Genomic DNA, 12,462 nt, shown 5'->3' on the forward strand with positions numbered 1-12,462 from the left:
TAGACCACTACTAACAGTCTGATTGGCTGTGTTCCTCTAGACCACTACTAACAGTCTGATTGGCTGTGTTCCTCTAGACCACTACTAACAGTCTGATTGGCTGTGTTCCTCTAGACCACTACTAACAGTCTGATTGGCTGTATTCCTCTAGACCACTACTAACGGTCTGATTGGCTGTGTTCCTCTAGACCACTACTAACGGTCTGATTGGCTGTGTTCCTCTAGACCACTACTAACAGTCTGATTGGCTGTGTTCCTCTAGACCACTACTAACAGTCTGATTGGCTGTGTTCCTCTAGACCACTACTAACGGTCTGATTGGCTGTGTTCCTCTAGACCACTACTAACAGTCTGATTGGCTGTGTTCCTCTAGACCACTACTAACAGTCTGATTGGCTGTGTTCCTCTAGACCACTACTAACAGTCTGATTGGCTGTGTTCCTCTAGACCACTACTAACAGTCTGATTGGCTGTGTTCCTCTAGACCACTACTAACAGTCTGATTGGCTGTGTTCCTCTAGACCCCTCTACTAACAGTCTGATTGGCTGTGTTCCTCTAGACCACTACTAACAGTCTGATTGGCTGTGTTCCTCTAGACCACTACTAACAGTCTGATTGGCTGTGTTCCTCTAGACCACTACTAACAGTCTGATTGGCTGTGTTCCTCTAGACCACTACTAACAGTCTGATTGGCTGTGTTCCTCTAGACCACTACTAACAGTCTGATTGGCTGTGTTCCTCTAGACCACTACTAACAGTCTGATTGGCTGTGTTCCTCTAGACCACTACTAACAGTCTGATTGGCTGTGTTCCTCTAGACCACTACTAACAGTCTGATTGGCTGTGTTCCTCTAGACCACTACTAACAGTCTGATTGGCTGTGTTCCTCTAGACCACTACTAACAGTCTGATTGGCTGTGTTCCTCTAGACCACTACTAACGGTCTGATTGGCTGTGTTCCTCTAGACCACTACTAACAGTCTGATTGGCTGTGTTCCTCTAGACCACTACTAACAGTCTGATTGGCTGTGTTCCTCTAGACCACTACTAACAGTCTGATTGGCTGTGTTCCTCTAGACCACTACTAACAGTCTGATTGGCTGTGTTCCTCTAGACCACTACTAACAGTCTGATTGGCTGTGTTCCTCTAGACCACTACTAACAGTCTGATTGGCTGTGTTCCTCTAGACCACTACTAACAGTCTGATTGGCTGTGTTCCTCTAGACCACTACTAACAGTCTGATTGGCTGTGTTCCTCTAGACCACTACTAACAGTCTGATTGGCTGTGTTCCTCTAGACCACTACTAACAGTCTGATTGGCTGTGTTCCTCTAGACCACTACTAACAGTCTGATTGGCTGTGTTCCTCTAGACCCCTCTACTAACGGTCTGATTGGCTGTGTTCCTCTAGACCCTTCTACTAACGGTCTGATTGGCTGTGTTCCTCTAGACCACTACTAACGGTCTGATTGGCTGTGTTCCTCTAGACCACTACTAACAGTCTGATTGGCTGTGTTCCTCTAGACCCCTCTACTAACAGTCTGATTGGCTGTGTTCCTCTAGACCCCTCTACTAACAGTCTGATTGGCTGTGTTCCTCTAGACCACTACTAACAGTCTGATTGGCTGTGTTCCTCTAGACCACTACTAACAGTCTGATTGGCTGTGTTCCTCTAGACCACTACTAACAGTCTGATTGGCTGTGTTCCTCTAGACCACTACTAACAGTCTGATTGGCTGTGTTCCTCTAGACCACTACTAACAGTCTGATTGGCTGTGTTCCTCTAGACCCCTCTACTAACAGTCTGATTGGCTGTGTTCCTCTAGACCACTACTAACAGTCTGATTGGCTGTGTTCCTCTAGACCACTACTAACAGTCTGATTGGCTGTGTTCCTCTAGACCACTACTAACAGTCTGATTGGCTGTGTTCCTCTAGACCACTACTAACGGTCTGATTGGCTGTGTTCCTCTAGACCACTACTAACAGTCTGATTGGCTGTGTTCCTCTAGACCACTACTAACAGTCTGATTGGCTGTGTTCCTCTAGACCACTACTAACAGTCTGATTGGCTGTGTTCCTCTAGACCACTACTAACAGTCTGATTGGCTGTGTTCCTCTAGACCACTACTAACAGTCTGATTGGCTGTGTTCCTCTAGACCACTACTAACGGTCTGATTGGCTGTGTTCCTCTAGACCACTACTAACGGTCTGATTGGCTGTGTTCCTCTAGACCACTACTAACGGTCTGATTGGCTGTGTTCCTCTAGACCACTACTAACAGTCTGATTGGCTGTGTTCCTCTAGACCACTACTAACAGTCTGATTGGCTGTGTTCCTCTAGACCACTACTAACAGTCTGATTGGCTGTGTTCCTCTAGACCACTACTAACGGTCTGATTGGCTGTGTTCCTCTAGACCACTACTAACAGTCTGATTGGCTGTGTTCCTCTAGACCACTACTAACAGTCTGATTGGCTGTGTTCCTCTAGACCACTACTAACAGTCTGATTGGCTGTATTCCTCTAGACCACTACTAACGGTCTGATTGGCTGTGTTCCTCTAGACCACTACTAACGGTCTGATTGGCTGTGTTCCTCTAGACCACTACTAACAGTCTGATTGGCTGTGTTCCTCTAGACCACTACTAACAGTCTGATTGGCTGTGTTCCTCTAGACCACTACTAACAGTCTGATTGGCTGTGTTCCTCTAGACCACTACTAACAGTCTGATTGGCTGTGTTCCTCTAGACCCCTCTACTAACAGTCTGATTGGCTGTGTTCCTCTAGACCACTACTAACAGTCTGATTGGCTGTGTTCCTCTAGACCACTACTAACAGTCTGATTGGCTGTGTTCCTCTAGACCACTACTAACAGTCTGATTGGCTGTGTTCCTCTAGACCCCTCTACTAACAGTCTGATTGGCTGTGTTCCTCTAGACCACTACTAACAGTCTGATTGGCTGTGTTCCTCTAGACCACTACTAACGGTCTGATTGGCTGTGTTCCTCTAGACCACTACTAACGGTCTGATTGGCTGTGTTTCTCTAGACCACTACTAACGGTCTGATTGGCTGTGTTCCTCTAGACCACTACTAACGGTCTGATTGGCTGTGTTCCTCTAGACCACTACTAACGGTCTGATTGGCTGTGTTCCTCTAGACCACTACTAACGGTCTGATTGGCTGTGTTCCTCTAGACCACTACTAACAGTCTGATTGGCTGTGTTCCTCTAGACCACTACTAACAGTCTGATTGGCTGTGTTCCTCTAGACCACTACTAACGGTCTGATTGGCTGTGTTTCTCTAGACCACTACTAACGGTCTGATTGGCTGTGTTCCTCTAGACCACTACTAACGGTCTGATTGGCTGTGTTCCTCTAGACCACTACTAACAGTCTGATTGGCTGTGTTCCTCTAGACCACTACTAACGGTCTGATTGGCTGTGTTCCTCTAGACCACTACTAACAGTCTGATTGGCTGTGTTCCTCTAGACCACTACTAACAGTCTGATTGGCTGTGTTCCTCTAGACCATGCGTTCCTGAGTTTCCGGCCGTCTCAGGCGGCAGCAGCATGCGTAGCGGCGTCTCGTATCTGTCTCCAGATTTCTCCGAGCTGGACCACGTCTCTACACCTACTGACTGGATACACCTGGGACCACCTCACACACTGCATCAAACTCATGCTGCTGTAAGTCTCTCACACACACACACACCTGGGTCCACCTCACACACCTGGGTCCTCCTCACACACCTGGGGCCACCTCACACACCTGGGGCCACCTCACACACCTGGGGCCACCTCACACACCTGAGCCACCTCACCTCACATTAAGTCTCTCTCATACAGGACAGACACACCTGAGACCAGTTGAATGCTTGTATGCAAAGACCTGATCATATCCATTTGACCGAGCTGATCTCCATGTTAATTCTCTCATTGCTCATGTAGGTTAACTGTAAACACATGACAATCCACTGTCACCGTCCTCAGATGATAACACACGTCTTGTTCTACCTCCCCGTCTGTCTCTCCTCCACAGTGCCCATGACAACGATGTGAAGGAGGCCAACAAACCCAAATCCACCCCTCCGTTGTCTTGCTCCTCCTCTCTCCAGTCCCACCCTCCTCCCTCCCACCTCTCCCCGGTCCAGAGACCAGCTACCTCCTCCAACCCCCAGCAACTCCTCTTCCAGCCTGGCCCAGTGGGCTTCCCTCACCTCTCCCAGCACTCCCCATCCCTGTCCCAGCTCCACGCGCTAGCTGACTCCCAGGCTTTGGGGCCTGCTGTGGTCAACATGTCCCAGGACATCCTTCAAAGCCACAGGATGGGGCTGCTCACTGGGGCCAACACCATGACCTCCACAGCAGGGACCTTCCCCTCCTATCCTAGCCTGACTTCGGGGCTGCAGCCTGGGGCTCGGGTGGCACCGCTGGCCTTGCAGGGCCCCATCTCCATGCAGGTAGCCTTGGCTGCGGAGCCGCGACACTGCCTCAGTATGGCCTACAGCGGAGGGTACCTGGGGGGCGTGGGCCCCCACCACACCTTCACGTCAGCGGGCTGCTTCGATAGGTGACGCCAGGAGACGGAGGAGAGGATGAACAGCAAACCGCCCCGAGCCAGGGACAGGGAGCGCTCCAATCCTCTTCCTTCACTACTTCCTCCTCCTCTCCGCTCCCTGGCAGACCTCCTCTCCATCTCCGTCAGCACCCCGTCCCCCTCCTCGGCCGCCCCCCGCCCTGCGCCCCCCACCCTCAGACAGAGACGGCGAGAAAGACGGCTAAAACACAAGCAAAGGTCAAAGGGCACCGATGACCCCGTAGAGGTCATCACACTGACATGACACCTGATGTCACTGACTGATGTTGAGCGCTGTGTTCCGATCACGTCACAGGAACATGATTCCAAGGCAGAAGCATTAACCCACTGTAGAATGGTCACAGTATGTCCCTGGTTAAGAGGCTGTTATCACTGTGAACCAGAGGCTATGCAGCATGATTCCTCCTCAGTGCCCCCTGTGTTTCGACCAGAGTGATGTCTGTCTGTGAATTCAGATGAAGTGCTGCTGGGTCTCTCACTGTAATCCAAAAATATCAACTCAACTGAAGACGAGAAATAGGCCAGTAAAGTGACATATTGAGCTGCTGACTTGGGAACAGTGGTATGAAGTGTTATAAGTAGACATACCAGTGAATTGAAGAGGCTGTGTCACTTGTTTTGTCAGCCTTATATCACTCTTATGCCAGTGAATAAAGGGATTATGTCACTCGTCACTAAGTGCTCCAGGGACATTCTGAGAATTCCTACCCAAAATCCTCTCTGGCTGGGGAGGGGAGGCCACAGAGTTCATTGTTCTGTCACAGCAGGGGAAATCCATAGTTTTAACATAGCTGTCATGTTTTGACTTTCTCTTCTTTCATCCTTCTCCCTTCCTCCCTCCTTGTCACCTCTCCTTACAGCCTTTATTCTCCCTTCCTCCCTCCTTGTCACCTCTCCTTACAGCCAACAAGTCTCGTAATGAGGGTTAAAAAGTGAAGCTTTGTTTCTCACGTCCCTCCACTCAGACTTCAAGTGGAAGTGAACTGACATGGAATGCTCATGATAAAGGAGACTTGGAAACTAGAATGATAGAATGATTAAAATAGAATGATTGGCATTCTAATTCTATGCTTAGAACTTTGTTGAAGTAGACAATGAAATGCTGCTGCCTTCTATTAGAAGTGATGGTTCTGTGTGAGCTGAAGACTTGTTTCCATGAACCACAGCGTATATCAGGGACTTGATTTAACGGATTACTTGAATACGATGCCATTGAAACGTGCCGTAGCTTTTTATTTATATTGACACATTTATTCATTGTTGCTTTATTTTGTATTCTTTGGTTAAGTAAGTTTAGTTTGAGTTCTTTTTATACCAGTGTGTAAACAGCCTATAAACATTGTTCATTTGTAATGTTTTTTTCTGTGCCCTTGTATAACTGTATATTCAGGCTCAGGTTAGGCTGAGAATATCCAATCAGCCGTCTCCTTATTGCTGAGGTTACCCGATCAGCTGTCTTCTTACTGTGTCCTAATGAGTGTGTTTTAAGTAGATATTAGCATGGCACCCAGGAGGGTTTCTCACTTATCTACCTCTCTGAGGAAGAGGACCTGAATTTTTAAATGACAAGCTATATAAACAAACACTAAGTTTGCATCCTGGTAGAATCCGTGACCTTGCAGACGATGAAACACACAGCCCATCTGCAGCTTGTCATTACTAATTGCTTCCCACATTTCCAGCACTGCATTTCCCAAACTTCTACTTCCTGTTGGAACGTAAACACATCCAGATTCCCCTTCTGGGTCTCGCTGGTTACCGTGGCGATGGCCCAAAAAATCTAAATTGGGCTCACTCAGAAGGAGAGTTAGTTGGAACGTTATAGAATGTTTAGATAGAAATGTGCTATTTAGATCAGCTATGGGTATCTGTTGTGTAGAGCAGGGAATAATGGAAGCTCTATAAATCACATTTCTATCTGCAACGGTGTAAACTTCTGGTCCTATTCTCTGTCCATATGCTTTTGAATGTGTATGTTTTTACTATGGTTGTACCTTGTCCCCAGCAGTTTTCAGACTTGAACTATGCTGATACTACTAAGGCTGTGTTCTGCTTCTCAGAACATTTTCTATATAGGTTTTTATGTTCTGATTCTCAATGTTCTAGGCTTAGATATCAGAGATTTATTTAATTGAACGCTGTATGAAGCTTGCTTAAGCAAGTTATCTGTCAAGCATCTGAAATGTGTCTAAACCTTTTTATAGCATGAACATACCTTACTGTAGTCTAGATAGTAATTTACTAGAAATGGAATGAAGGGCTTACTAGAGAACTGTATGTTGTTACTAGCAACCAAATATCTTTCTGCCTGATCTCTTCTGAACTATGTCAATCTACCCAGACCCACTCACTGTACGGCCATCACTACTTTTTATAGACAAAGGGATTCTGCCTTTTTTTGTTAACTACAGTTTGTTATTTTACATTCCTATTATTTTAAGTGTATTTTATTTACTCCTGTTCTTCCTGTGTTTAATAAAGATGGATGCAGTCGGTGTGGAGTACTGGGTCATATTCATTAGGCACCAAACGGAAGAAAACGGACAAACGGGGAGGGACTATATTAACTTGTCCAATAAGAAAGCGTTTTTTTTCTGTTGCAAAACGTTTTGCTACGGTGTGACCTAATGAATACGACCCTGTTTTAGATTTTAAAAACTCGGTCTTCCCTCACTAAAAAGCTACTTCTCGCTGAGGTCTCAAGGTGCAATATGTTTTTGTTGGTAGAACCATAGCAATAGATTGACTCCTATTTCTCCGGCTAGAAGTCTTCTCTCACAGCCGTCACTGTCTTGTGTATAGCCCTCACCACTGGTTCATCTTTTATAACTTCATTTTTTGACATTATTGTGTGATTTGACTCGACGTTGATCCTTGCTGCCAGAAAGCCGAGAGCTCTGAACACTATGTTGCATATTGCAGCCTTGATTGGTGTCCTGTACGTGTTGCTATAGCGATACTGTGCATGTTTCTATGTCCACAGAACTGTGCTGAGAAACACACACACACAACCACACTACTTGTCCAATGAAATGACACCAGAAATGTCCCACGTCTATTTTTGTAAAGCTGTTTTTGTAGTCTTTGTTGAAGTGACACAGAGATAAGTTTCTTTTATCAGATGAGCCGTTGAAATAAACAACAAAAATGAACTAAATATCTTCACTCCGTCGGTGTGTTTTTTTGTTTGATATTTAGGCTATTTGATTATCGTTTACAAGTTATTGTATGGTTTTGAAATATGGGCATGGCCTTACTGAAACAATGCTGCTTCACAATGGCACCCTATTGCCTAAATGACTCTGGTCAAAAGGAGTGCGCTATATAGGGTATTTATTATGGATCCCCATTAGCTGCTGCCAAAGCAGCAGCTACTCTTCCTGAGGTCCAGCAAGATTAAGGCAGTTTATACAATTTTTAAACATTACAATACATTCACACATTTCACAACAAACTGTGTGCCCTCAGGCCCCTACTCCACCACCGCCTATCTACAGTTCAAAATCCATGTGTATGTATAGTGCGTATGTTATCGTGTGTGTAAGTGTCTGCCAATGTTTGTTGCTTCACAGTCCCCGCTGTTCCATAAGGTGTTTTTTTTCTGTTTTTTTAATATCTAATTTTACTGCTTGTGTCAGTTACTTGATGTGGAATAGAGTTCCATGTAGTCATTACTCCCTGTAGTACTGTGTGCCTCCCGTAGTCTGTTCTGGACTTGGGGACTGTGAAGAGACCTCTTGTGGCAGGTCTTGTGGGGTATGCTTGTGTGTCTGAGCTGTGTGACAGTAGTTTAGACAGACAGCTCGGTGCATTCAACATGTCAATACCTCTCATAAATACAATTAGTGATGAAGTCAATCTCTCCTCCACTTTCAGCCAGGAGAAATGGACATGCATATTATTAATATTAGCTCTCTGTGTACATCCGAGGGCCAGCCATGCTGCCCTGTTCTGAGCCAATTGCAATTATCATTTGGGACGCACAAATATCTTACACCGATCCAATCATGTCAGGCCATTGACATGTTTCATGGAAGAAGGAAAACGTTCAACAGTACATTTTCACATTATTCAAACAGGACCTTGGCCTAGCTGACTGAAAACCGAGGGGGAGGAATATAAAAAGTGTCCCACGGACATTTCTCTACAAATCAACTCTTCTTCTCTTCAGGCCTCACACTCCACCCACCCGTCTCATTCAGAGTGGTCTGTGTTCTATGGCATTCTGTCATAGAGGCCCATTCATCACTCACTATCAATGACGCGTGTGTAGTGAATATGAACACACATTTAGCACACACTGTTGTCACACAGTGACACACATTACCATCCGATTAAATCCTTCCAAAATAATTGTGCAATGTAGAAATGCAGATATACTATAGCTTCCCATGGGATCAGTAGATTATCATCGGAGGATAATGTAGTGAGATCACTTAGCAGGAGTCACCAGCCACACAGCCCATCTGTAGAGACTAGTGCAGTGGGGGTGGGATGTGAAGCCTTGAGCACATATAAAAAAACACCATGGCTCCTTCAGTTACCCCAGCCTTCCATAGTGCTGTTGGAGGATGTGGTAGTCAGTTCAAGGTCTGGTGGGGTGGGAGGTATGGTGGGGTGGGGTGGGAGGTATGGTGGAGGTATGGTGCAGTGGGAGGTATGGTGGGGTGGGGTGGGGGGTATGGTGGGGTGGGAGGTATGGTGGGGTGGGGTGGGAGGTATGGTGCAGTGGGAGGTATGGTGGGGTGGGGTGGGAGGTATGGTGGAGGTATGGTGGGGTGGGAGGTATGGTGGAGGTATGGTGGGGTGGGAGGTATGGTGGAGGTATGGTGGGGTGGGAGGTATGGTGGAGGTATGGTGGAGGTATGGTGCAGTGGGAGGTATGGTGGAGGTATGGTGGGGGTATGGTGCAGTGGGAGGTATGATGGGGTGGGGTGGGGTGGGAGGTATGGTGGAGGTATGGTGGGGTGGGAGGTATGGTGGAGGTATGGTGGGGTATGGTACAGTGGGAGGTATGGTGGAGGTATGGTGCAGTGGGAGGTATGGTGGGGTGGGGTGGGGTGGGAGGTATGGTGGAGGTATGGTGGGGTGGGAGGTATGGTGGAGGTATGGTGGGGTGGGAGGTATGGTACAGTGGGAGGTATGGTGGAGGTATGGTGGGGTGGGAGGTATGGTGGAGGTATGGTGAAGGTATGGTGGGGTGGGAGGTATGGTGGAGGTATGGTGGGGTGGGAGGTATGGTGGAGGTATGGTGGGGTGGGAGGTATGGTGGGGTGGGAGGTATGGTATGGTGGGGTGGGGTGTGGTGCAGTGGGAGGTGGGGTGCAGTGGGAGGTATGGTGGGGTGGGAGGTATGGTGGGGTGGGGTGGGGTGGGGTGCAGTGGGAGGTATGGTGGGGTGGGAGGTATGGTGGGGTGGGGTGTGGTGCAGTGGGAGGTATGGTGGGGTGGGGTGGGGTGCAGTGGGAGGTATGGTGGGGTGGGGTGCGGTGGGAGGTATGGTGGGGTGGGAGGTATGGTGGGGTGGGGTGGGGTGCGGTGGGAGGTCTGGTGGGGTGGGAGGTATGGTGGGGTGGGGTGCAGTGGGAGGTATGGTGGGGTGGGGTGCAGTGGGAGGTCTGGTGGGGTGGGGTGCAGTGGGAGGTATGGTGGGGTGGGAGGTATGGTGCAGTGGGAGGTATGGTGGGGTGGGAGGTATGGTGGGGTGGGGTGCAGTGGGAGGTATGGTGTGGTGGGGTGCAGTGGGAGGTCTGGTGGGGTGGGAGGTATGGTGGGGTGGGGTGGGAGGTATGGTGGGGTGGGGTGGGGTGGGAGGTATGGTGGAGGTATGGTGGGGTGGGAGGTATGGTGGAGGTATGGTGGGGTGGGAGGTATGGTGGGGGTATGGTACAGTGGGAGGTATGGTGGAGGTATGGTGGAGGTATGGAGGGTGGGAGGTATGGTGGAGGTATGGTGGGGTGGGAGGTATGGTGGAGGTATGGTGGGGTGGGAGGTATGGTGGGGGTATGGTACAGTGGGAGGTATGGTGGAGGTATGGTACAGTGGGAGGTATGGTGGGGTGGGGTGGGAGGTATGGTGGAGGTATGGTGGGGTGGGAGGTATGGTGGAGGTATGGTGGGGTGGGAGGTATGGTGGGGGTATGGTACAGTGGGAGGTATGGTGGAGGTATGGTGGGGTGGGAGGTATGGTGGAGGTATGGTGAAGGTATGGTGGGGTGGGAGGTATGGTGGAGGTATGGTGGGGTGGGAGGTATGGTATGGTGGGGTGGGAGGTATGGTATGGTGGGGTGGGAGGTATGGTGGGGTGGGAGGTATGGTGGGGTGGGAGGTATGGTATGGTGGGGTGGGGTATGGTGCAGTGGGAGGTCTATTTAGTTGTAGACTACTAGGCCTGTATTCCATTAGAATTCATTCTGCACTGTAGGCCTGGACAAATGACAAACGGCGTGATTTAAATCCCCTCCAACACTGACTGACATAAATGTTAACAGTTTGTTGATAATTCTGTGACTGCCCAGTTTATAAAACCAGAAATTTGAGTAGAGTGGCCAAACCACTCATTTTAAAATGTAATCCGTTACAGTTACTGTTTAGGCCTAACCTGTGCAAAATTGTGTAATCGTTGTAATATATTTTTGGATACCCAAAAATCAGTAACATAATGTCATTACTTTCATACCCAGACGTCTTCAGACATTGTCGTTTTTGAAGATGTGTCCACAGATGTTTTAAGACGTATTAAAACACATTTCTAAGAAGACATTCAATGCAATACTATGGGACATGTCTCAAGACATGTATTATTTAGACAGCACCTAACAACATTGTATGTATATATTTTATGTATATATATTATTAAATAATGATAACAATAATACAAAATATTCAAGAAACATAATAACTATACAATGATTGAGAGAGAAGGAGAGAGAGAGAGACCTGAACCCTGAGAAGAGAGAATATCTCTCTGGTTGGACAACCTCATGTGTAGCGTTCTCAGTGTCCAGGCTACTCTTTTACATTTGAATTCAAAGCATTATGAGAAAAGGCAAACAAAACATAATTCAAATACATGTGAGGATCAACTCTGGCCTGCACTCATATTCATGTTCATAAAGTTTGGAACTTAGGAATGTTCAACATATCAAATTCACAGAACATTCTTTAGTCACCGACAGTAGATGCAAGTCTCAAACCAACAGTCTGTCAAACCTGGAGGATTTACAATCAGATTTTCAACTTGTTGTAAGCAAGCAAAGCATTTGAATGGATAATATATGTTAGTCCAGAATAACATTTTGTCAATATTAAGAAATATGTTTTGACATCTTGTTTAAGCACTGCCATAATGTTATATTGAAGACTCTGTTTAGCTAGCTAGGTAACGACTGTCATTATCTCAGCTAAATGAATAAAACATCTCTAAATCCAGGTTGTTACGTTTTTACTGTTGCCTTTGACGCCAAACTGCGGTCAGGTTAAGATCCTGGTGAGGACGACAAGCATGTAGGTGAGCTTCCCTGAGACGATTTCTGACAATTTGTGCAGGAATTCTTTGGTTGTGCAAACCCACAGTTTCATCAGCTGTCCGGGTGGCTGGTCTCAGACGATCCCGCAGGTGAAGAAGCCGGATGTAGAGGTCCTGGGCTGGCGTGGTTACATGTGGTCTGTGGTGGTGAGGCCGGTTGGACTGGACGTACTAGCAAATTCTCTAAAACGATGTTGGAAGCAGCTTATGGTAGAGAAATGAACATTATCTGACAACTCTGGTGGACATTCCAGCAGGCAGCATGCCAATTGCACGCTCCCTCAAAACCTGAGACATCTGTGGCATTGTGTTGTGTGACAAAACTGCGAAT

General features: G+C 47.4%; 1 protein-coding gene across 2 annotated transcripts in view; it reads left to right on the top strand.

Annotated features, from left to right (window-relative positions):
* Window positions 1-7,761, top strand: part of LOC139581729 (cyclin-J-like) — a 57,628-nt gene extending 49,867 nt beyond the window's left edge. For both annotated transcript variants that reach the window (XM_071411801.1, XM_071411800.1), the window contains 2 exons: window positions 3,535-3,694; window positions 4,047-7,761. In XM_071411801.1, the coding sequence (XP_071267902.1) occupies window positions 3,535-3,694; window positions 4,047-4,581 (695 nt within the window). In that variant the 3' untranslated portion in view covers window positions 4,582-7,761. The remainder of the gene's footprint in view (window positions 1-3,534; window positions 3,695-4,046) is intronic.
* The last annotated feature ends 4,701 nt before the right edge of the window (window positions 7,762-12,462 follow it).

Source organism: Salvelinus alpinus, chromosome 7 (genome assembly GCF_045679555.1).
Source record: "Salvelinus alpinus chromosome 7, SLU_Salpinus.1, whole genome shotgun sequence".
Taxonomy (NCBI): domain Eukaryota; kingdom Metazoa; phylum Chordata; class Actinopteri; order Salmoniformes; family Salmonidae; genus Salvelinus; species Salvelinus alpinus.